Source organism: Sarcophilus harrisii, chromosome 2, assembly GCF_902635505.1.
Source record: "Sarcophilus harrisii chromosome 2, mSarHar1.11, whole genome shotgun sequence".
In the NCBI taxonomy this organism is placed as follows: domain Eukaryota; kingdom Metazoa; phylum Chordata; class Mammalia; order Dasyuromorphia; family Dasyuridae; genus Sarcophilus; species Sarcophilus harrisii.
Genome location: NC_045427.1, coordinates 186,239,292 through 186,267,038, shown reverse-complemented (window position 1 = coordinate 186,267,038; position 27,747 = coordinate 186,239,292). Strand labels below are relative to the sequence as shown.

The 27,747-nt window shown below is 34.4% G+C and overlaps 1 protein-coding gene across 4 annotated transcripts in view; it reads right to left on the bottom strand.

Annotated features, from left to right (window-relative positions):
- The window catches only part of DCDC2C (doublecortin domain containing 2C), a 186,417-nt gene that overhangs the window by 95,505 nt on the left and 63,165 nt on the right, over positions 1-27,747 (bottom strand). For all 4 annotated transcript variants that reach the window (XM_031951183.1, XM_031951182.1, XM_031951181.1 and 1 more), the window contains one exon: positions 21,054-21,096. In XM_031951183.1, the coding sequence (XP_031807043.1) occupies positions 21,054-21,096 (43 nt within the window). The remainder of the gene's footprint in view (positions 1-21,053; positions 21,097-27,747) is intronic.

Here is a 27,747-nt window from a genome sequence, read left to right as displayed (position 1 = left end):
CTTCCACATGAAACCTGTCTTTATCCCTATTCTCAGCCTTCCATTGCCTGGGCATATATTCATTATGCATATACATTATGCATAAACATATTATATGTGCATATAGATATGTAGACATACATATAGAGACACACACATATATAGATATACATATAGACACACACACACAAACAACACACATATATATAGTTTCCCCTATTAGAATTCAAGAGCCTTGAGGACAGAAAATTTGTTCTCAGCATACCCAGTAGCTTAATATAGTATAAGTACATAATACTGTTGGTTGATTGTGTATTCTGCAGTCTAATAATCTATGAATATAAATTTAATTCTTTTAATACTCTAAATGTGAACTCCTTACACTGGTTTTTCTCCTGGAAGAATCGAATTAAATCAATATTGATACTCTTAAGAATTTGCTCCTAGATGGAAAGAAGGCTCACAGATTATCTATCACATGCAAAGTGAATAAAGATGTTGGTAGACTTGGTTTTTTCACATGCCCAAAGGAACAAGAAATATCTCTTAATGACACATGATAATCCTATATATGGCATTTCATGCTATAAATATAGATATATATGTGTGTGTGTGTGTGTGCGTGTGTGTATGTATGTGTGTGTGTGTGTATATATAGAGTTCATAAACTTCATATTTATATATATATATATATATATATATATATATATACACAAAAAAAATCACCTACAAGATAATTACTTTTTATGTACCAATTTCCTGCTGAATAAGGTAAACAATGCAAAGAAATTTTATGAAGAACATGACAAGATCCTCCAAACCAAGTCAACCTGGTGCCTTGATAATGGGCCACTTCAGTATTAGATGAGTACAGAAAAAAGCCATTTGAGATAAAGAAATTAGGAGTTCATAAACTTCATATTTATCAAGAATTTTTTTATAGAACCATAATCAAATTTACATGACAAGCAATGACATACTCACAAAATTAAAATGAATTTAAAAGATAGACAAAGACAGGTTGGAGATATGAGACTCATCAGCTGTCAGATCATTGACTAGTTAGAATAAAAATCAATGTTAACATCAAAGTATAAGAAAGAATAAATATGACAAAACTCTCCAACACACCAAATAAAACTAACTGTTGGCTGAAAAGTAAGAAATGTTGTCAAAGGAAAGACATTGACTCTAATGATTGCCATTTCTTAGAGTCACCACAGGTGGCCAAAGAACCTCAAAAGGTCCTATACCAGCAAACATTTGATTTCCTTTTCAAAAGAAATATAAAGAGGAGTTGTCCAAGTGAATTCACAAAAAACCTACCCACCAAATTGAATTTTTTAAATAAGTATAGAGGATGGAAGCAAGGAAAGGTTAAAGCCAGCATGAGTTCAGAAGCATGACATGAGCCCATAAGAATACTATTAAGCAGAGAGATAATGGACTCAGTATAAAATGAGACAAACATTTGTAGTTGGCTAATGAGAGAATTTATTTTGCTTGACTCTGCATATTTACTATAAAGGCTTCATTTTTCTGTTTTTCCAATAATAAAGAGACATGGGGGTATCAAATTTTAATTGGAAAGAAATTATAATTAATAAAGAAAAGTCAGGATTGTTAAAACACGGCCTCCCTCCTAGGAACCACAAATGGCTACCAGAGAGAGGAGAGAGGCAGAGGTACATGCAAGTGTATATACTTTCAAGAATCTGAATTTTTTAAAAGGAATACATTTTATTTAATAAGAGATGTCAATAATAGACAATGGCACAGCCTCTCTACATTGTGGATCCAGAATAGGTTGGGAGCCACATGACACCACCTTTTAGAAAGAAGGGGTTGGGGCATTTCCTAGACAATTCTTGTAACACAGTGGGGAAAATGGATCCAGAAATGAAGCTTTCTCCATAAAAAAGGGAGGAGCTATTTGTGGAGAATGCCAGAGTCTTGAAGAAAAGATGATCCAGGAATATTATCTTCTAGGGAGAGAAGGGAGTATTTATGGAAAGTGTCTCATGGAGAGAAGAGAATAGTATATGTGATCCCAGAGTTAGAAGAGCAGTCAGGGACTGAAACATGATATACACCAAACACTTGAAATTTAACTTTCCGCTATTACTGTAAGCTCTCTATTCTTAGGGAGTAAGCAATTAAGTAGCATAGTAGATAATAATGCTAGGACTGGAGTCAGAAAGACTATTCTTCCTGAGTTCAAATCTAGTCTAGTAAGTACTAGCTCTATGATCCTGGGCAAGTCATTTAACCTTGTTTGCCTCAGTCCCTCATCTATAAAATGAGTTGCCAGTGTCAATAACACAACACAAAATATCAATGCTATGTTGGACAGGAAGCATCTTTATAGCAATCTTTAGTTTATTTCATTCCATGAAAGTCCAAAAAGCAATGGTGATAGCATAAAGCCAGAAGTCTTTAAAGATTCATCAGAGAAAGGACTTATCTTAAATGTGAAAGGTCTTACATCCATTACTCTAATTTCATTTTTCTTCTGGAAGATTCCAAATCCTTGCAGGGGTCCTCAAACTTTTTAAATAGGGGGCCAGTTCACTGTCCTCAGACTGTTGGAGGGCCGGACTATAATAAAAATAAAAACTTTGTTTTGTGGGCTTTTAAATAAAGAAACTTCATAGCCCTGGGTGAGGGGGATAATCATCCTCAGCTGCCACATCTGGCCCGTGGGCCGTAGTTTGAGGATCCCTGTTAGGGTAATGATACTTTTGGTTGGAAGTCAATATTTCCCTAACATAGAAAGGAAGACTTACCAGAGAGAATGTGAATACTTGGTGGTATCTGAGCTACTGTAAATTCTTTGTATTCTCTGAATTCTGTCCATGGAAGGAAATAAAGGCCTTATAATTTTTGCCCCAAATTCTTGGCTTGCATTTAGAACTGATAACCCAAATACTCAGGTTCATGACAAGCACCAAACAATGGCACACACACAAAATGAAACTGAATCTGAAAGATAGACTGACAGGTTGTAGATTTGAAACTCATTCTAGATCAGCTGTCAGATCTTGGATTGTTAGAATAAAAGTCAACATTAACACCAAAGTAGAAGAAAGAATATGATAAAAGTCTCATTTAAATTAAACAGGCTATTGGCTAAAAATTGAGGAGGTATAGTGAACTCTCAGAATGTGAGAGTTCATATCCTCAAATGAGGATATGAGCCTTCTTTGCAATATGTATCCTTAAAAGTTGCCTAGGAGTTCCAGGAGAGGAGCCAAGTTGTCGGATTGAAGCCAGGAAGCTTCTCAAGCTCTCCCAGTTTCCCTCAAACACCACATGAAACCAAGCCTTTGAACAGAATCTGAAAGAATGAAATCATTTTCCAGCTCAAAGTAGATTAAAGGATTTCAATAAAGTTCAGTCTCACTAGGATGAAAGGGGTCAGACAGACTCTGGAAAAGCCAATGAGAGGGTCTTAATCACAGCTGATTAGCAACTAACACCCTCAATTCTGGCTCAATAATGATAAGACCAGTGAGATAGTCTCCACACCCACCTCAGAAAGCAAATTCTGAAAAACCACGCTGTTTCCTGAAAAGAATAAAAAGGGCTATCCCATGCTGTGAGCAAGACATCAAACACAAGGAGTCCCTGTGCTCAAAGCCAAGACTCAGAGCTGCATGGGAAGTTTAGAACAGTGCCCCTTTATCCAGGGAGCAAAGTTCAACTATTAAAAACACAAAATAGGAAATAAAAAGGAGAAAAAAAGAAAAATGAGCAAGAAACAGAAAAGAACCTTAACCAGAGAAAGCTACTATGGTAACAGGGAAGACTAAAACAACAACTCAGATGAAGACAAAATGTCAAAAAGGTTTCTTGGAAATGCTCATAAAAGATTTCAAGAAGCAAATAAGAGATATAGGGGAAAAATGAGAAAAGAAACAAGAGATATGCAAGAGAGAATCAACAACTTGAAAAAGGAAGGACAAAAATTGACTAAGAAATTAATTCCTTAAAAAACACAATAGGCCAAATGCAAAAAAAAAAAAATTCCACTGAAGAAAGCAACACCTTGAAAAGAAGAATTATTCAAATGGAAAAAGAAATACAAAAGCTAACTGAAAAAAATCACATATTAAAACTAAAACTTGGAAAATGGAAGCTAATGACTCTATGAGACATCAAGAATCAGTCAAACAAACTAAAAAATGAAGAAATGGAAGAAAAAATAAAATAACTCATTGGAAAAACAGCTGACCTAGAAAATAGATCCAGGAAAGACAATTTAAAAATTATTTTGTCTACCTGAAGGTCATGACCAAAAAAAAGAACTTGGATAGCATTCTGAAAGAGACCATATATCAAGGAAAACTGCCCTGATATACTAGAAACAGAGGGGGAAATAGTCATTGAAAGAATCCATCGATCCATATATAGATCCCACAATGAACATGAAACATTGTTGCAAAACTCCAGAACCATAATCTCAAAGAAAAAATACTGCATGCTTCCAGACAAAAACAATTCAAGTATTGAGGAGCCACAGTCAGGATTACCCAAGATCTGGCAGCTTCTGTGCTAAAGGATCAGAGGACATAGAATACCATATTCTGGAAGGCAAAGAACATGGGGTTACAACCAAGAATCAATTACCCAGTGAGATTGAGGAAATAATTCTTCTCATCAGCATCATCTTTTAAGGGAGGAGATGGATCTTCAATGAAGTAAGAAACCTTCACTCATTTCTACTGAAAAAACAGAACTAATAAGAAAATTTGATTTTCAAAAACAGGACCTCAAGCATAGAAAGGTAAACGTGGACAATAATATATACTATTTAAAGGTTAAGCTGTTTACATCCCTAGATGGCAAAATGATATCTGTAACTTTTGAGAATTGTTTCTGTTATTGGGACAGTTAGAGAAAGCATACATGGACAGAGGGTGTGGTTGTGAATGAATTCTGATGTGTTGATATCAAAAAAAAAAAAAAAGACATTAAGGGGTAGGAAAAAAAAAGACTTCTACTGGTAGAAGAAAGGGGATATATTATGGAATAAATTAGATTACTTGAAGAGGCACAAAAGACCTATTACAATAGAAGGGGGGAAGGGAGGGAGATGAGCATTGTCTGAAGCTTAATCCATCAATTTTGGCTCAGAGAGGAAATAACAATCATTCATTTGGGTAGAGAAATTTATCTTACTCTATAAAAATAGGAGTAGAAAAGCAGAAAGATGAAAGAAAAGGGAGATGCTGGATAAAAAGGAGGACAGAAGGAGTAGAAAAGCAGAAAGATGAAAGAAAAGGAAGATGCTGGATAAAAAGGAGAACAGAAACACTAGGAGAAAAGGATAAGAGAAGGAAGGAGGGGTAAGAGAAGGGAGGAGGTGTAATCAAAGGTAGGGCAGGTAGAGAGTGAGGTGAGTTAGAAACAAAACACTACTAAGGAAGGACAAGATGAAAAGAGAACAAAAATCTATACAGGAGAAAAAACAGAATGGAAGAAAATACAGAGATAGCAATCATAACTGCAAATGTGAATGGAATGAACTCTCCCATAAAATTAAAAAATAAAAAGTTACAAAAATAAAATAAAATAATTTATATTCTAATGAAGAAAGATATCCATAAAGTAGAACTGGAAAAAAATAAGTCCTATATGCTCAGCAAAGATCTGAGTCTAGGCAAACTAAAGTAAAAGCTAGCCAACAAGAATCCAGAGTGGTTCCAAGGGAATGAATTCAAGATTGTGGTGGGAGGTAGTAATGATGGTCCCACAGGAGAAGACATAAAATATAGATGATTCAGAATTTCCTAACAAACTTGTGATAGTACAAGACTAAGAAGTACATCTACCCACCTAAGTACATCTACCCACCTAATAATGTAAAATCCAAAAGAATTTCAACAGACAAGAACAATGGGGAATTGAATCTAATAAAATGAAACAATCTAACAATCCAATTAAGAGCAAAGAATAGTGTATACAAAGATGAAACAAAAACCTTCCCTACCTCCAAGCAATAAATTACATTGTATTGGGATCAATATGCTTTTGTTTTTTACTAAATCTGTGATTTCATCAGTTCTAAGAGCCCCAATGAGGAATTCTCTCAATTAATATAAATCAGCATCTGCTCTGCAAATTTTATTAGGCAGTTGTCTGAGGACACTTAAAAGAAAAGTGACTTGTCCAAGAGCCCCAAATCTAGTACAGAAATAAACAGTAAAATGATAAACAAAACAGGCTTACAGTGGGTAAAGTTACTTGCCCAATGTCCCTTAGCTAGTGTCACAGTCAAGAACTGAGGACAGATCTCCTCTCACCCTATGTCTATCATCCAACTCATTCCAGCAAACACAAACCATTCTCAAAGTAATCATGCAATATTTTTTCCCTCCCAATCAGTTTTCTAATGAACCTGATAGTAAGGGATGGACTAAATGATCGTTGAAGTCTTCACAACTCTGGAATTCTTTAATTTGATTTTCACAGTCTCCCAAGAACTCTTCAACTTTGCTTCTGAGTGATTTCTTATAGTCTACAAGCTTGTTTTTTCTGCTGTTTTTATTTATTGACCAGTAGGTTTTCAAACTATTCAAATGGTAAATGGGGCACCAAGACAGGTTCCATTAACAGACAGGTGCTGTAATCAGACAAGGTATCTCAGGTTGTTTAAGGGAGCTACTTAATCATTATAGGCTTGCCTAATGCCAAAAGATTGATTCCTGTCCTCATCAGCAAGTCAATTAGGAAGTAACAACTATATCCATAATATAGAAGACATCTGTCAAGGGATATATTGAGAGCCTCAATAGAAAAATATAAGCTCCTTAGCAGCAAGGACTGCTTCATTTTTGCATCTATGTCCCCAGTGCCTATACAGTGGCTGACACATACTATAGCAGATGTTTAATAGATACCTGTTGATTGATTGAGGGTGAAAATATAATATATAAATTCACATACTACTCCCCTAGTTCACTTCTTAGCAGTTGGTAGGCTATGGAAAAACATAAAGTGAGGTAACAACATATTTACAGGGTTACCAATCTCATTTGCATTTCCAATTAACTCTGCTATTTAGACTTGAGCTTATTATATAATACAGCTGACACAGCAACAGTACAGGTTCCCTGCCCCTGAGTCTATCCTTCAAACCCCCAAGACAAGACAAGATAAAATAAAATTAAAAAATGATTATATCAGAAGATAAAGCAAAAGGGATCAAAAGAAAGGAGAAATCCAGATATTGGGGGAAACTTGTCAAGATAATCACTGAATCATTTCCTTTCTGACACAATGAGTGGTGCTTTGTAAACTTTAAAGTAGTATAGAAATGTGAGTTTTTACTGGTGTATTGGTGTTCAAAATTGCAGAGTATAGATAGACCTGTTGACCAACTTTAAACATTCCATCTGCATATTTCAACAAATATGTGAAAATTGTGGCAACAGCAAACTATCAGTGACTGAGTCTAGTCTTAGCAGAATCAACAATGAAATAAGGTCACCCTAACTGACCAGGTCTAAGAGAGGTTGACCAGAACCAAAATGAATTCACCTAAATGGGGGTAACTACAATACCTCCATTCTAATCCCTCTTCCAAGTGACAGATATTCAAATATTTTAAAATAACTATCACATCATTCCTTGAGTCTTCTCTTTTCTAATGATTACTGTAACACAGAAGAAAAGATATCTGGGAGAAAGTTTAGGTGTACATCATTTACTATATTAATAGGTGACTTTAGCAGGTGAACATAGAGGCCCAATGGATACCCAAAGGCACTGTAGCAGAAACTAGAATGATTCATCATTTCCTTCTCTAGCTCATTTTACAGAGATGAAGAAACTGAGGCAAACAGGGTTGCTAAGGGTCACATAGCAAATAAGTGTTGAAGGCCAGATTTGAACTCAGAAAAATGAGTCTTCCTTTTACTGTCAGAGCTGGGTTTTCAAACCAGGTTTCCTGACTCCCAGTCCAATATTTTCCCCACTGTATACTACTATGACTCATAACTGCTCTCTCACCCCAAAACTTCTGTCTGCTCCTTGGAAATTTTTACTTTGGAACATATTCCACAATGACACCCCCTTTCTCTCATTGGTGAGTTCTTTCTGGGAGCCATCATTTTGAAGAAAGGCTCAGGCTGGCCATAATTCATTTCTATCCAGCTCTGTTTCTGATTCTTTAGACTACTCTCCCCCAAATTATACTCCCATGTAAACTTTCTCTTCTCTTACCCCTAATGCTCAGCTCCCCTTTATGTTTTGTCTTACCCCATTAGAATGTAAAGTCCTCGAGGTCAGGAACAGTATTTGATTTTGATTATATTTTTATTGCCAGCACTTAACACAGAGCCTGATACATAATAGATACTTATAAAGGTTTGCTGCCTGTCTGACAATGTAGTCTAAAATAGCATAGACTTTTTTGGCTGCCATAGGACATTATTGACTCATATTGGTCTTACAATCCACCAAAATTCCTTTAGGTTTTTCTTCTGGAATTTTTGTCTAGGTATGCTTTTCTACAGGGCAGCAAGATAGTATGGTCAATATAGTGCCAGGCCTTGAACAGTATAGCAAAAAATAGACATTGAACAACACAACATCCTATACCAAGATAGGATCAAATAATGGGTTCATTTAGACATAAAGAGTGTTACTATAAGCAAATTAGGCGAACAAGAGATAGTTTGCTTCTCAAATCTGTGGAGAAGGAATGATTTATGGCCAAAAAAGAACCAGAGAACATCATGAAATACAAAATGTACAATTCTGATTATATTAAATTTAAAAAAGCTTTGTGCAAACAAAACCAATGAAACCAAGATTATAAGGAAAGCAGAAAACTGGGGAGGGAGGGGGGAATTTATATTCAAGGGTTCTGATAAAGGCCTCATTTCTAAAATATATAGAGGAATTGACTCAAATTTATAATAATATAAGCCATTCTCCTACTGATAAATGGTCAAAGGATGAACAGACAATCTTCAGATGAAGAAATTAAAGCCATTTCTAGTCAAATGAAAAATGCTCTAAATAACTACTGATTAGAGAAATGCAAATTAAGAACTCTGAGGTACTACTTCACACCATTCAGAATGGCTAAGATGACAGGAAAAGATAATGATAAATGCTGGAAGAGCTGTAGGAAAACTAGGACCCTAATACATTGTTAGTAGAGCTGTGAACTGATCCAATCATTCTGGAAAGCAATTTGGAACTATAGCCAAAGGGCTCTCAAACTGTGCATACCCTTTGACCCACCAGTGTATCTACTGAGTCTGTATTCCAAAATGATCATAAAAAAGGGAAAAAGACCTGCATTGCAAAAATGCTTTAGCAGCCCTTTTTAATAGTGGCAAGAAACTAGAAAGTGAGTAGATGCCTATCAGTTGTGGAATGGCTGAATAAATTATGACATATCAATGTAATGGAATATTATTGTTCTTTAAGAAATGATCATCAGGATGATTTTGGAAAAACCTGGAGAGACTTACATGAACTGATGCTAAGTAAAGTGAATAGAACTAAAAAAAATTATACACAGCAACAAAATTATGTAATGATCAATTGTGATGGACTTAGCTCTTTTCAATAATGAGATGATTCAAGCCAATTCCAATAGACTTATGTGAAGAAGATATGCATACAAAGAGAAGGCTATGGATAGTGAATGTTGATCATAACATAGTATTTTCACCTTTGTTGTTGTTCTTTGCTTGCTTGCTTATTTTGTCTTTTTTTTCTTTTTTGATCTGATTTTTCTTGTGCAGAATAATAAATGTGGAAATATATTTAGAAGAATTGTACATGTTTAACTTGGATTACTTGTTGTTTAGGGGAGAAGGGAGATGGAGAGGGAGAAAAATATGAAACACAAAGTTTTGCAAGGGTGAATGTTAAAAACTATTTTTCATATATTTTGAGATTAATAAAAAGCTATTATTTTAAAAAGGTAACTTTGGAGTGAAAAACACAAAAATCTTAAAATATAAAGTCTGTAATGAGAAGGAAATATCAGAGGCATTTTTCATGGAAAGAGAGGTGGGAGAAAGGATGAATCAGGAGCAAAGATTAGAAGTTGCTGAAAAGACGTAGTTTTTTTAGAAGAAAAAAAACTCCAGACAATGCAGGGTAGTTCTTCCTATACTTCAGAATGAGGATGGAAAATATACGGCATATGGCTTGTATAAGGCCAGTGAAATCATTTGCTAAGGCAACTGCAGGCAATGATAAACTGAAAGTTAGGTCCACTGCTCAAGTTCTATAAATAGATAATCTTATATGGTCCCTAAATGTTGTTATAAACATCCAAATGATCCTTGGCAGATAAAAGGTTTCCTACTCCTACTTTAGACACTTAACTAGGTCTTATTGCTCTACCAAAAAAAAAAAAAATTCAGACTTCCAAAATGCCCCAAAGTGGGTCAGCTTAACCAACCAACTCTAATAACAGCCTCCCTTTCTAGCTACCACCCAAACAGCTTAGTGCTGTCCACAGATTCAGTGCTGAAACAGCTGGGTTTTTTTCTGTATTGCTACAATTGTTAGCTGTGATGCTGAAACTTCTTTGATCAAAACAGTGCTAACATGCTTTTTCAAGATAACTTGAAATAAATTAGATAATTTGTCTAATTACCAAGCAGACTATTGGGCATTGATCCATTCTCATATATAAAGTTACTGAAGCTTCTGTCAGGAAAAAACATCAATTACCTCAACCTTGGTATAAGAGTAGAAATCAGACACAAAAGTGTTAAATTTGGTGCAGCTTCCAAATTTTATATTAAGACATTTGTAATCAGGAATTCAATGTTCACAGATGCTGGTAATAATATTTTATTTCCCACTCTTTTCAGTGTGAAATGCCTGTAGGTTCAAATTTGACATCACAAACAACTTCACATATATTTGAACAACTAGCAAGGAATAATATCCCTATATTTTCCAATCAAATTTAAAAACTCAATTCATTTAGTTGTAAATAACAAGATAGAAAGATTTGATGAACATGGATCAATTGCAAGTCTTCTTTGAAGATATTAATTATAATTACAATTTGCTTTCCCCAAAGGTAAATGAATTTTATATACTCTTGTAGACTAAAAAGCTCCAGGGATATCTTTAAGAACAGGATTCAAATTTCCTATTAATTTTCTTGGTCTCCAAGCAAGCAATCACTGGGGAATTCAGATAATTTTAAATCTAGCTTAGCCAGAGTATGCATAAATGAATCAAGATACATAGCACAGAAACATCCTGGAACCAAATCTGAGTTCTCTACTTCAAAGTTTTCTTTAAAATGTGCTTTTCCCCATACAGACACAAGAAATTCTTTCAACATCCTTTCCGTTAATACTGCAACTCCTCTATCCTACTTCATAACAGCAGTTTGGCCTTAGCTACTTAAGTTCCCTGCTATCATAAATGTTTCAGTTCCAGCACTCCCACCCACCTCATGCTAGAATGCCTTAATCTCAGACCAAGTTCCAACAGAGTATATAGCCCCTGACAATGTTCAGTGAATAACTGATGATAGCCATGCCCAATGAATAATTGTGACTTGATATTAACCTTAGTTGGACATATTCCATAGAAATTTAGTTTGAGGACTCATTCTATTCAAAATTTTAAGAGTAGAAATTGATTGGTTTATAATAAACATTTTAAATGGTTTGTGGATAATTACAATTACCAATTTAAGAATTTTATTCTGAAATAGCAAACTCTTGAGACACTATCTTTACAGAGAGAATAGTCAGGAAAGGCAGTATGTCACAGCAGAAAGGGCACCAGACTGGGAACAAAGAAACCTGAAGTTTATTCTTAGTTTTATTGGGCAATTCAGTTAATGTCTTTGGTCTTCAGTTTTCACATCTGTAAAAAGACAGCACTAAACAGTATCTCCATCAATTGAATCATTTCCTGACACATGTCTCTAATTCTATGTAATGATTTAATCCAACTGAGTTTTTGCTTATTGCTTTTATATACGTGTGTATATATGTATATACACACATACATATATATGTACATATATTCACATATATACATGCACATATGCATATATGTATTTATACATGTGCATGTGTGTGTGTATACAGAGAGAGCACACAATTATCTAGAATCATGGTTAATTCATCATCCTAGAAGCACTCTATATATATGCTCCCAGGTATCATAACTGATATGTACTATGAAGTTGATACTTGGAATAAACAAAATAAAGAAAGAAAAGTTCTAACACTCTTAGAAGGAGAAATCCACAGACCAAAAAATATATTCACCTTTGGAATCCTTAACTTTCATAGCCTATATTTCAGAGGAAAAAAAAAAACAATGGTTCTTTAATATACCATAATCTCTCAAGGTCTAAAATATCACAATTCAAATCAAATCATTTCCCCCAAATGATTACTAAGCCTTACATCAAAGCATTATACTGTGCTCTATGATATAAAGATGAAAATGACATCATCTAAAAGGTTATATAGAGCTTACCTTGTATAAAGTGTGAAACCATGTTTCACATACCCAAATTAAAAAATAAGAGGCCAAGTATAGTGGAAGCAAAGAAGCAATACAAAATTTCAGAAGGGAAAGAATGCCTTTTCCCCTATTCCTTTTGGGGACATAATTTACTGATTTTATTTCCTTACTATTCCTTAAATAATATTTATTTAGTTCAGATAAAGAAACTGGGAATCCAGGTAGATATCATTCGACTTTAAATTCTAAAACATATAACCTTCATTTCCTATTTAAATAAAAATGTGGCTAACATCCCTTTTGTCCTTATTTTGTTTCAGAAAAGACACATGAAAAGTTGACCTGTCTTCTCACCCCCAGAGATTCTGTTCAGACTTGAGTTAAGCAGGACACAAGTACCAAATTTTTTATAGTGCTTAGTAAGTGACAATCGAGCAGGAAACAGGAAAATTTTATTGCTGATAAAGTGAAATTTTATATTAGTGACTCAAACTCAAAGTTGATGCTTTAGAATATGTTGAGGAGAACTATGATTTTTTTTATATTGAGAACTCTAAGTGTGATAATTCTCTCCAATTATACAGACTAGAAACTCATCTGCATTTTATATTAGAACATTGCCTGAATTCAGTTACTTTCCCATAACCATATAAGTAGTATGTGTTAGAGGTAGGACCTAAATATGTCTCTCAGACTCCAAGGTTATCTCTTTTTATTCACTGTACCATGCTGTCCCTCATTTGTCACTATACTTCTGTTTACAAATTCTTTAAGGTTGAAATTATAGAACATAGAATATCAATGTCAGAAGAGACCTTAGAACATAGTGTGTGAGGGCTGAAAGGAACCTTATAACAGTAGCATCATACTCAAATAGAAACATCTCTGTTGACTACATATTGACTTAGAAAATTACAGTTACAAATTAACATTATGTTGTGCTATGTTTTTATCTACTTTGTTAAAACATTTACTGATTGCATTTTAATCTGATTCAGGAAGCACTATGTAGTTGCCTCATGAGTTTGACACCTCTACCTTAAATTACATAATGTTAAAGCTGGAAGAGACCTTAAATACTCTCTAATCCAACCCCCTTAATTTATATATGTGGAAACTGAAGTCCAGAGAAGTTAAATAATTTGATCTCTGATTCTCTGATTCCAAATCTGGCTCTTTTTCCACTATTCCATTCTGTTTCTCATTACCCTGTTTGTATCTTTATCATTGCCCATGAAAATAAATATAAATTTTACTTATAAAGGCAGAAAATTTGTTCTTATGGTGTAGTCTTTTAACTTCATAACCTTCCATTCTCTATTTAAAACCTACCATATGCAGAAAAGAAATCCAAGGAATTCTGTGTTTTGCTTGCTGTAGCATTCTAAGACATATTATTAATTTCGATCCTGAACCTATTTCAATCAATCTTGTTATAGTTTAATGCTATTGTAATGGATTATCTTTCTTGGGCACATGAAAATCAGTTTCCCAAGATAATTTGGGTTGAATTAGATCATTTGTCTAATTGAAGAATAGTAACAACCTATCATGGAGTCAATCCATCCTCATGTATAAAATGACATGAGCTGCAGGCAAATGGCATTTCACTTTTCTCCCAAGTGAATCTGTTGATTCCAAAGGGATTTGTGAGATTCCAATGCAAGATCTGAACATTTACTAAAATGGAAGCTTTGCTAATATTTGAACTTAGGCATTCATCTTTATGCTGCTGGAATATAACAAGGAACTCCTATTGTAAAGTAATGCTTCAGCCTAGGAATTCTTAGCCTAAAAATGTCAATTCCAAAGCATTTATTTTACCCTGAATTTTTTATACATTGTAGTGTCCTTTATTAAAGTTAGTTGTTTTTTTCACATATACTTATAAATGTATTATGTGTAAAATATAAGGAAAGCCAAGGAATCCAGTAGGTGGCTTTGAAGAGGGAAAGCATTGAAGACATGAGGCAGAGCCTGAAAAAATTCCTGGAGCTCGTAATAGAGGGCCTTGTTCATAGAACAGCCAGGATATGACAGTAATACTGGATCAAAGTGTGTTTGATAGGGAGTAGGGTATAAGACGACAGGAAAGGCAGGGGGAGGGGCTAACAGGTATTGAAAAATAAAGAGAATTTTGCATCTGATACTGCATCTGAGACACAACAGGAAGGCACTGGAGTTTGTTGAATTAGATTTGTTTTTTTTAAGAAATTCATTTTGTTTTGGTTGAAAGGAAGATGGATTAGAGTAAAGAGAGATTTAAGTCAGGAAGAACCAGCAAGATGTTGAAATAATTTAGACATGAGATGATAGGATCTCTACTAGAGAAGTGGTTTTGTCAGGAGAAAAAGTAGCAAATTTGAGAGATGATACAAAAGTGAAATTGATTGGCTTTGGTAACATATTGAATATAGGAGGGATATGAAATAGTGAGAATTCCTAGTTTGTAAGCTTCGCGGGACTGGGAAGATGGTGTTATCTTTTCAGTAAAAGAAAAGGTAAGTGAGGGAAGGATTTAGGAGGAAAGGTAATGAGTTCCATTTTTAATATGCTGAGCTTACTGAACACATCCAGTTCAAGACATCTGAAAGGCAATTGGAACTGCAAAACTGGAGGTCAACAGGGTCGGGTAAGTAGATTTGAGAATCTTCAGAATAGATGTTCATTAAATCCATGGGAGCTAATGATATCATCAACTGAAGAAGTACAGAGGGAGAAAATAAGAGGGTTCAAGACAGAACCTTGTGTAATATCTGCAGGGAGAAGAACTTACGATGAGGATCCATTCAAAGGAGACTGAGGAAGAGCAATCAGAGAGGTAGGAGAACCAGAAGAGAATAATGCCCCACCTAAAAAAGAGAGAATCAAGGAAAGAATGATTAACAGTATCAAAAGCTACAGAGATACAAAAAAGAATGAAATTCAATTTTTTTTCATTAGTGCTATGAACTCATTGGAGAGAAAAGTTTTAGTGGAATGATAAGGTCAGAAGCTGTATTATAAGAAGTTAAGAAGAGGAGACAAAGTGGAGGCCTCTAGTGTAAATGACCTTTTCAAGGAGTTTCTGCCTTGGTAAAAAGTAAAGCCATCTTATCATGTGAGCCAGAGAAAAGGAGGAGATAGTGGCAGAAGACATCTGAGAGATTTGAGATGGGGAAGAGGGAAAAAGCGGAGCCTCATAGCAAATAGCTTTAGTTTTTCTGGAAAATATTAGACAAGGGTCCAGGGATTAGTCTAACTCCTAAAGCATACTTCATAAGAGCACTATGGCAGCAGCTACTTGTTTCTCTGCCAATAGGAATGCTTCAATTTCAACATCCCTACCAAGGGATAAGATTACCAAGTCTAAGCTACAATGTTCTAGCCTCAGACCAAGTTCCATCAGTGCCCAGCCCTAGTTGAATCTCGCCTCTTCCCCTTACTTCCACTCATTCATGATCAGAAAAACAACCTGCTATTATCTGGCACACCGCTATGTCATTAAGTTTGATGTGGAGGTAAGCTAGGAAAAAAAGCTAAATGGCTGCTAACCCACCTCATTACTTCTTCTACCAAACTCCCATCTATCCTAGTGCAGTCACAAAAAATGGTACTGGTTCTTTAAAAGAAAACAAACCACTTAGCAACAGTGAGGCTTTCTTATTCTTCTTAAAGTCTAACTGCTTCATTCAAATTCATTCTCAAAATCAATTTCATCTATTAAATCCTACTTTAAGGATGACTTTGTTATCTTTAGCCTAAAAGGATTGCCTGATGTCAACTACTTCATTACTCAAAGGCTATTATCACCCAGCTTCCTCTGGTGTTCCGAGTCTATGATTACAGTAACAAACTTTCTTTAACAAACTCCACCCACCCATCAGCACATAGTCTTAAATGTTAGATTTATATATGATTCCATGATTGATCTAATATTATGATGTTTTGCCACAACTTATGAATATTCTCTACCAAGGCATGAAGTTATAATCTGAAATGGTAGATCTGAAGTGGAGAAGCCACACTGACAACATCATTAGAATATAGTACAATTCAAATCTTCCCATACAAATCTTGAAGTGTGTGACTTCAGGCAAACTATGTAGGGCTTAGTATTCTCACTTTAAAAAAAATGAGGGTAGACTAGATGACTTCTGAGGTCCCTTCCTTCTCTACATGTATGATCTCATGAGAGACTATATCTTTGAAAACATCAAAGTAAATAATCCTCTGGCAATTAAGTTTAAGATGCGGGGGGGGAAAGGAAAGAGGAAGAAAATAAGTATATATTAAGCATTTGCTATGTGCCAGACACTATGCTAAGTCCTTTACAAATATTATCTCATTTGATCCTCACAAAAATCTATGAGGTAAATGGAGTTTTATCCCCAATTTTACAGATGAGAAAACTGACACAGACAGGTGGGTGATCCTGAGCAGTCACTCATCCTCTAAGAAGTATCTAGGACACATTTGAGTTTTCCCAAGTCAAGGTGCAATACACTATTCACCTGACTATGCTGAGATTTCAGTGCAATTTTGTTTTCTTTCTCAGTTTTTTTTTCTTGATCCGATTTTTCTTGTGCAGCAAAATAACTGTATAAATATGTATACATATATTGGATTTAACATATATTTTAACATATTTAACATGTTTTGGATTACTTGCCCTCTAGATGAGGGGCTGGGGGGAAGGAGGGGAAAATTTGGAACACAAGTTTTGCAAGGGTCAATGTTGAAAAATTACCAATGCATATGTTTTGTAAATAAAAAGCTTTAATAAAAAAGAGAGGGGAGAAAAAAGAATAATGAAGTTAATAAAAAGAAACAAAATTAATTCAAAATATTTTTACTGAGTTTTAAAATAGCAAATTTTTTAAAAAATCAATAAATGTATATTTCAACAAATCTGGTAGTCAATGAAAATGTAAAAAAAAAAAAAAATTTAGATTAAAAAGTTTAAACCCAACCTATTACCTTAATAAAAGCATCTGGGTTAACTAAAAGTTTAAATCCAACCTATTACCTTAATAAAAGCATCTGGGTTAACTAAATGTGTGTATGTGTGTGTGTGTGTGTGTGTGTGTATGTGTGTGTGTGTGTGTGTGTGTGTGTGTGTGTGTGTGTATTTCAGTGCAAGTATAAGCCATAAAGCACAATCTCATTCCCAAAATTATTTCTCTATGCATTTCTTATTTCTCCTAATAGATTGTAAACTCCTTGAGGGTAGAAAAATTTTTATATTTATCTTTGCATCCCCCCACACACGATGCTTTAGTACATCTTAGGCACTTAAGAGTTTATCTCTTCAGGGTTTTTGTTTGATTTTGTTTTTATACAAATGCATGGTAGGCAACTATTCTAAAATATGTAATCTTAGAGAATTGACCTGGTTACTGAAAAGTTAAGTAACTAGCCAAGCCATTAAGTGTAGGAAATAACATTTGAATTCAGGTCTTATCTTGCTTCAGAGGACAATTATCTATGGATTATGACATATTGGCTCTTACAAATCTTACATCTTATTTTCTCCATAAGATGACTCACTCCTCACTTCTTTCTCTTTCTCATCAAATTCTTCTACTTCTAATTAATTGTACATCTTAAGCTCTTTCCCATGATCTTATACTTCAGAAATCTGATTCTTGATCATCTCCTTCCAATTCTCTTCACTTAATTACCATGACAGCAGGAAAATTAGTTATAAGGAACAGGCATCATCATTCACTTCCAGGCAAAATTTTATCCAGTTCAAGTACATCCACGCATTAGCCCTCAGTGATATCTTATTGTTTTATTCATAAAAGAATATTTGATGATGATGTAAGACTCATTCTATAATAGGACCGCATTGGGCTATATCTTCCCATAAAATCTATATTTTGCTAAAAGCAAAAAATGTATAGAAAAGCCATCTAGATTTAGCAAATGTTACATTTGTGATTTTTGCAAAGAAAGGCCAAAGTTGGTTTTAACCAAACATTTTCATCTGGGGACTTTGAATGGGAATTGAAAACATTTTTTTATGTTGTTGCAATTTAAAATCCCAAAATGTCTATGTTTTCACAGAGAGTTTTCAGGACATATAGAGCCATAAAAACCTCAGATGATATCTGTTGCTGGATACCTGTTTTGGGCACATATAAGACTTCCCAGAAAGAAAAGCCCATTCAGAGATCATATTGGCTTAGAATTACAAACATCTCCATTCCTTAGAGCAGAGATTTTTAACCTGTGATCCATGGAGCCCATTATGATTACTCGAGATTTTGGAAGATCTATAAACTTGGAAGGGAAAAAAATACATCTTTATTTTCACTAAATCTCTAACTGAAATTTATAATTTCTTTCAATTATTTACAAATATTATTCTAAACAGTCTAAAGATATTATCAGACAACCAATGAAGTCTGAACCTCCCTCTCAAAAAAAAAAGATTAAGAACCCTTGCTCTATATGGATTTTTTACATTTTTCATCAGATCATGTGTGAAATATTCTGCAAAGATACTTGAAAATTGGCAGAAGCAATCTTGATCATAGTGTAGGGTTTGATATATTTGCTTTGGATCTTGGAAGCAAATGAATTCTTCAGGAAAGAGAAAATTAAAAATAGAAGGGTGATAATGAGAGCAAGTTGCTATATTGTACTGCTTCCCAATCCTGAACCAAGACTCAGATTAAAGAAACAGAGAATCTAAATCTAACAAAAGGTTCAAAAAGGAGTTTCTGTAAAGTTTGTTCTGTAAAATTTCAAAGAGGGAGCTAAGAATTTCTAAAGTAGATGTTTCCTGAACTATAGATATAGCCAGTGGGAACCCTCCATCCATTTTCTTCTCTCCATCCAGGGAGCAGAATACAGTCTAAGAGAGTCATGATGGCATCCAATCTTCCCAAAAGTCTCCTAAGTTAGTATCTAAGTTTTTCCAAAAGTTCAAAGTCTTGCTGAGAATAAAGCTGAAAGTTATGGATAAAAGATAATAGTTTGATGAAAAGAAGAGTGGATTTGAAATCAAGATACTGTATAACTACCAATTACTAACTGTATAACTTTAAGTAAGTCATTGTTACCTGTTACCTTAACCAACTTACCTCTCAGTTTCCTCATCTGTTAAGTTCATTTAAAGGATTAAACTAGATGATTGATAGGATCCCTTGAACTTGTGGGGAAAAGAATTAACTTTTAATCTTATTTTAGATATTTGCTATCATTATGACTATTGGCAAGTCACATAACATCTTCTCAGCCTCAGTTTCCTCATAAATTAATAAAGTAGCTAGCTAACCTTAAAGCTTTAACATGTAACATACAATAATTCTAACATATAAATGTTAGCTATCATGACTATCTTATTTCCCAAATTCTCATATTCAATATGTAGAAAAATTTGCTAATGACTAGAGCTGTTAAAAGTAGAATGAGCTTCCTCAGGAGATATGGATTTTCCATCACTGGAGGTCTTTCACACAGCCAGATGACTACCTATTAAAGATGTTATCAAAAGGATTCCTGTTCAAGTATGGGTTGAATAAGATGAAATCTGAGGCTTTCACCACCTCTGAAAGTCTGTCTGTGAATTTATCTTCCATAAAAAAAAGAGTGGTATATTCCTCTGAAGATTCAGATAAGAACATGCCAAAAATACTAGCCATGATGAAATTTTTAAATATAATGGAGACCTAACAGACTGGATTTGTTAAGCCATATATCAAAGTATAATAAACTATTGGATTTCCACTATCCCAGAGCTCAAATACCCATAATGCTTAAGTTTAGCCTAACATTGTTAGTCAGCTTCATGGAAGATACAGCACCTGAACTAGATATCTTAGAACATAACCATGCACATACCTATATTGGATATCTCCAAAACATTATTCCTCTTCATAAAATATCTATAATGTAACTCAAATTTTATTAATGTTCCCTTCTGCTTCCATTGCTTGGTGCAAGAGTGACCCTGGACATTCAAAGGTTAAGTAAGCCCAAGGTCTGAAAGATCCTAATGTGCTAGAAAAGCTAAAGTGTATGTATGACTATGTACTATATATCTGCTATACAAGGATCAGTCTCGCTAATTTGGGGGATGTTTATTGACTGAAGAATTATTTTGGCCAGAACAATTCATAAAACTATGTGTTCATGTTAAAACATAAAAAAGGTTACAATCTTATCGACAGAAGTACCTAAGCATGGAAATCATGGCTCTTTGGAATCTTAAAGTATGATTTAGGTGACTGCAATATATTTGTTTCTCACTCTGATATAATAGCACAGCCTTGACTATGAAAATCTACTTCTTTCCAAACAGGCACTATTCCTCAAGGTCATATTAGATGGAACTAGGAAAACTCTAGTGATGGGAGCCTGTTTTCAGGGACAATGATGAACATGGAGTAGAATTCAGACTACTGAATCTTAGAATGAAGTTAATAACTTGTTCAGAGTTTCTAATTAGATTAAAAGCAAAAAGATGGCTATTGTCCATCTGTTTAACCAAAATGTTTAGTAATTCTCCTGAAGTAGCCACATAGATAAGATAGACAGATAATTACAATGATGGTAGAAATAAGTGCTTCTAAGAATTATGTTTTTTTTTAAATAATACTTACTTTTCTGTTTCTTCGCATGATCTTTTTAAATTCAGTATACCTTCTAAAAAACAAAGTTTATGTGTCAGATAGAAGTTCAAAATATCTTAAATATATATTTTATTAAAATATTCACAAAACTTCTCCCTGGAACACTAACACAATGGTCACAATTAAAACTAAATGATGCTGGTGTTTCAGTGTCTTAGTATTTTTGACCATCAATACCAAGAGCCAAGGACTTAACAACACAGAAAGCAAAAATGCTTGACCACTATTCTCAATCTTTGCAGTAAGCACTATTAAGGGCAGTGAGACCAAAAAGGTGGGGCTTACCTGTGACATAAAGGATTTAAGATGGAAATTATGGTCATTACTTACAGAAACTGATAGAGCCTGAGGAAGCTGTTGAAGTCGTTTACAGAACCATCTTTTTGGAGATTTATCCAAAAAGATAGATTCTTATGACCAAAGGCTTTTTCATTTATAAAATGAGTGAACTAAATAAATCTCCTGGAGCCTTCCCATATCCAAATCCTATTTAATAAAAACCTTGGAATAATTTAAATATTATGTGACCTAAAGACAAGAACATGGCTATCTCAAGATCTCTTTCAATTCTAAAGTTCTCTCATTTTCCCTTATCAAAGTTCCACAAATATATTCTTTAGCTAGAAGAGATGCAAAGATGATCATCCTATAATATGTATATATATGATTCCTAAGTCTATAATTTCTAAAAATTTAGCTATAAACTCTTCCCAAAAAAAAAAAAAAATTTACACTGTACCAAATGGAATAATTATCTCTTTAGTTCTAGAATGGACCTCAGAAACCATCCAATGTAATCCCTTTATTTTAATGGTTAGATAATTAAGTCATTTATTAACTCCTGTATATTACACATAAAACACTTTCTGTCCTGTGATACCCAGATAGAAGAGCAATTCTTTTGTCCTTTTTTTCCTCCTTGAATGTTAAATCATCTTAATCTCTTAATTACAATGTTTGAACACCAAAAAAAGTCATCTCAACTTGTGTGGATATCTGTATTGTCTCCTTTGAAATATCAACTTTGTAAAGCTAGAGAGCTTGACTTTTTATTCATTCTTTCACTCAATGATCATTTACTAAGTACCTACTATAGGCAAAACACTTTAAGAGCAAGAGAAATAATAAAAATAATTAAGATATGACTTCCTCCTATGCTCATATTTACAATCCATTAGTGGAGATAGAGATTTGATGCATGTACAAATATGCAATAACTACATGAATGCCATTTACATGGTCTATACCAATATAATCTTAATACTAGAGCATGCAAAGTAGTCTAAAGATTTGTACTATACTAAACCCTGTGCTACCCTTTTAGGATGCAATAAGCATATTCATATTACAGAAATAATTTTGTTCACCTTATCTTAAGGTTAAATTTGATTCCCAATTGACTAGCATTTATAATCTTCCCTATGAACTAACATAGTAAAATGTGATTGTCTCTTTGTAGTATAGCTTGTCAGATGTATTTGTATGTATATCTTAAGATATTATCTTGTCTTGATATTTTAAGATATTATATACACATTTTATATGTGAGATTTAAAATATAAGACACGATATATGACATGCCATGTATATGATATTTTACATATCATATATATTTTATATATATATACATATCTTTTAGATGCATATGTGTATATAGCTTTTAATAAGATATATACACAAATGTAATCGTCTCTGAAGTATAACTTGTTAGAGATATATGTGCATATTTGTGTTTATCTAGACATTTAAAAGATAGGTGTGTGTATATATGTAAAAGATGCACATATATATTTACATATATGCATTTGACAAAATATTTTTCAGAGACAATTTTTGTATTATATATATATACACACACACACATAAGTGCACACACACATATAGCAAGTATATAAAGTAGTATTACTTACATGGTACAAAATGTTTCAAGATAAATGGAAGATGAGTACTCCCAGATCCTTCCATCCTTGACAGTCACTTTTCTACTAAAGAACATGTGCTTGAAATTCAGCTGTTTTATCATCAAAACTTTATGTTTATCTGATCAATTCAATATGATAAATATTTAATAAGCACCTCCTATATGCACAGTGCATCATGCTGGCCTAACAGGATAAAAAGGCAAAAATTAAATAATCCCTGTCCTAAAGGGACAAGGAATATTTCAGAGAAATATAAATACAAAGTAATTTCAAGAGGTAGAAAGAGAAAACTCAGGAAAGACCTCACAGCAGAAGTAGCACATGGACTGAATTTTGAAGGAAACCAGAAATGATGAATAAGAGAGAGAAGTGACAGAATACCCTCATCAAGCATGAAAAACTGTACAAAGAGTGATGGAATGTCACATAAGTGTGTGCATATATGTCTGTGTGCATGTACAGACATGCACACGCATATATATTATCTAATCCTTGCCATATAGGCAGGCTACATATTATTTTCACTTGTTTTGTTGTGAGGCTTTTGCAGTTTATTTTTTAGGGTTTTTATAGTTTTTTACCCTTTTTACACTGAAATTCAGGGAGGAGATCATACCTCCCTGTGAACCAAGTGAACCAAGATTATGTAGGTATTAACAAAACTGAGATTAGAATTTATATTGTTTAAATCTTACTTAAGGGTCAGCACTATACCACATCATCACTTGGAGAAATATGTCATAGTCATAAATTTGGAGCTGGAAAGAATCTTAAAACTCATTAAATCCATCTCCTTTATTTTACAAATAAGGAAACTGAGTCCCCAAAAAGTTAAGTAACTTGCCCAAGATCACACAAATAATAAATATGAGAGCCATGATTTGATCTAAAGACTTCAGACTCCAATTCTGGTCTTCTGCCATCCTAGTATTCAAGAATAGATGTGACCTCAAAATAGAGTAACCAAAAACAACAAGATAAGTTTTTTTTAGAAATCAATTAGCATTTACCACGTATCTACTGGGTGAAACATTGTGCTAAGTGACATAAATATAAAAAAATGTAAAAAACCATTTCTGTTTATAAGCAACTCAGATTCCAGCAAATGAGTGAGAAAGGAGGGGACAAGAGTACACAAAGAAAGGACTGCTCGACTTAATTCTACAGTCTTAGCTAATCCTGCAAGGACAGTATTTGCATATTATCCTATGACAGGAAAAGAGACAGTCCGCAATCAACTAAGTCAATCAGTGTAATTAGTGGATGAGAAGACATATCTGAGCTTGTCAGGTAGGCTGGCAAGGGCCCCAGCCACCTGGCTGGAAATCAAATTGCCAGAGGACTAACCATCAAGAGACATACAACACTAGGCTACCTTAAAGAGATTTCATTGCAAAAATATTTCCTAGCCTAAAGTAGATAACATAAAATAACATAGGCCAACATGAGGACAGGATCTCCCATGGAGAAACCAACCCTAGGTACTATGCCTACAGTGGTGTTTCACATTTTCTAAATGTATTTTCGACTGCAGAGAAGGCCCTTTCTGAACACAACTGAACTAAATAAATATATAAGCCAATCACCCACACACTCTGACTATGCTACAAATAGGCTGACCAACCAAAAATCATCCATCCATTGCCACAATCAGATGGAAAAATGACAGATATTTTTCTTTCTTTGATAGAATGACCATTAAGAAACTTGACAGAAAAAATAGCCATAGGAAAAGTCACCAGCAAACCCACTAATGCTTTCCACTATATTTCAAACACACCAATCAAGGCCAAGCAATCTGCAGCCCACAATTCCACAGAGAGACTTTACAGGAACTGCTTAACTCAGCAGAGCCTGAAAGACAGGAAAACCCATCACAGGGTGAAAATGGGGAGTCAATGCCTATTTGTTCTAAATTACATGAGATAAAGGCTAAAGTCAGGAGCCTTCAGGCTAGGCCTCTCTGGGCAGCGTGAGGCAGAGAGCTAGGAAGTGATTCTAGTATGGAGTTGTAAAGGAATCACAAGATAGAGTCATAAAGGCAGGGTGGTGGGAGTGGGAGAGGACTGGCTTTCACATCAATAGAGTCAAGTGCTGGTTCCATTGTTATCACTTTGATATATCTCCAATCATCTCTATGCAAGTACTTCCTTCAACAATGCTGCTCACAACCCATTGCTGACTCTTATCCTTGTTCTCCCCTAAATCTTGCAGAGGGCTTCAAACCACCAAAGTGTGCTGGAGCCCTTCTTCTTGATATTTCATAGATATACCAGTGGTATCTCACCACTTAGGACAGTGGTTGGCACTTAGTAGGTTGCTTGTAGTTGTAATGGGCTGAAGCTGAGCAGATGCACTAAGGTCAGGTCGGAGCACTTAAGGCTAATTAGCAATTGGACAATATTCTATTAACATATGCTTGGAGAAAGAATGGCCCCGCCCACTCTCTGTGCAAGTTTGATCTGTTGTAGAGGATTTGGTGGGTGGAGTGTGAGAGCCAGAGGACTGCTGGCCAGATTCGTATTGCCATTCCCCTTCATCTCCACAAGAAATAAAGATCAAGGACTTTGGCTTATCCTGACTCTGGCTGATTTTAAAATACCCTGGGTGCTAAATGCAGTCATCACATGTAGCTATCCAGTAGTTACCTTTATTCTTGAAAATTAAATCACTTCCTCTCCCTAAATCTTAGTTCCCTTATTTGCAAAATGGAGATAAATATATTTCTAAAGTCAATTTCTAAATTTGCTGTAAGGAAAACACTTTGTAAAGTAGTATGTGATTTCTTTAACCAGATCTATGATTTTATTGATATAAGGAACTCCCAGGAAGGAAATTCCCTTTGCCAAAACAGATCAGCACTTGCTTGAGAGATGCCAGAGGCATTATGACATATTGTCATTTGCTTAAGGTCACAAAATCAATCAAGAATTTCCTCTGAGGCCAACTTTTCTATTCACTATTTGTCTGACTTACCTCTCAAAAAAAAAAAAAAAAAAGTCTTGCCATTCCAAAATACATGAAATGTTAAGATTCTCAAGACAGGCCCCCTTCCATTATGTAAAGATATTATTCCACTAAAATCATATTCCAGCATCTCAGTGTGTGTTAAATTTGATTTCTTCAAAATTCTACTGGCAAAAATTGAGGCAGTCCCAAATGTAGGCTACAACCCTGATGTGAGGACTCTTGAAAAGGAAAAAGCATGTACAATTAGTCCCAATTAGTATAAATAATAATTTCTCTGAATAGGTTGTATGAATTATCATTATATAGTTCCATTTGGATAAAAATAATTACCATGTTACATAATTTTAACTAAAGTTAAAAAGTTTAAAGTTTAAAATTTCATTATTCACACTAATATGACCTAGCTGTACAGGAGAAAGAGAGCACTGAATAAAAGGCCACATAGCTTTATACATGCCAGATTTAGGAAGAAAGGATACTTTATATTTAAACTAATATAGCAATAGAATCATACATTTCAAGCTAGAAGGAGGCTTAGAAGTCATTTAGCTAGTCCAAGCCCATTATTTTAGAGATGAGATATTAAAACCCATGAAGATTAAATTATTTGTTAGATCATACAGGATAACAAGAAGCCAGGATTCAAATCCAGGTCTTCTGACTTCCAAACATATATCCTTCCTAGTACAGTATATTTAAAGTTATTTGACCAAAATGCATGGTCTAAGTAGCCTAGCTTGTGTACTATATGTAAAATTCAAGATTTTGATGTGAGTTTTACTCCCAATTAAATTTAAAAAAATAAAATCTTCTCTCCTTGAGGTGGATCAACAAGTCAGCTGAGATGAGGAGCCATATGGCCAGTCTGGGATTATGAGCAATTCAAGAGGCTCTTCAGGGTTTACTTTGGGATTTTCAAAGCTAAGAGTTTTGTGCTGAAAACTGACCTCATTTAAAAGTAAATCAATCAATGGTATAGTTGTTGATCACTAAACATATTCTCACATGAAATTCAATTCAATTTAGCCAAAATGTATTATTCCCCTATCATGTACTTGGCATTGTGCTAGCGGATGAAGGCATTACAAATAGTCCAGTTCTTCTCCCAAGGAACTTGCAATCTAGTATGACTTCTTCAGAAATGACTTTCAGACATTAACAGCAAAAGCACAGTGGAATAAAATAAAAGAGCCAGGCAAAGTGCTCTAGGAAAAATCAAAAAGAAATAACACATTCAATTGAGACTTCAAGAAGAAAAGCCTCTTGGAGAAGATGGTCCATGAAGAGGTCAACCTTGACATTTCAAGATGAGAAGGGAGTGTACTATGGGCATAGGGAACACAGGATCATGAATTCAAGACACTGAATGGAAGATAAGCCATCAGTTTTGACTGCAATAGGGTAGTGAAAGAGTGGTGGAATGAAATACAGATTGAAGAGCAGGTTAGAGCCAAATTGTAGAAGGCCTTAAATGTCAAGCTAAGGAATCTACATTTTATCCCATATTTTTTTTTTTTAGTAGAGAAGCAGCATTATCAGTTCTGTGTTTTAGGAAAACTATAGAAATAGCTCCATAGAAATGACTAGATAAGAAAGAAAATGGAGTTAGGAAAGAAATAGGGATAAAAGCCAAGTTCTTTGATCACATTTGTACATGGAACTAATGAGGAAATGCCTTCTACCAAGACATTGACATCATCTCTGCAACATGAGGCTTTAAGAGTTTAAGTGAATTCCTCAGAAGCATATAACCAATGTGTATAGAAAGTAGG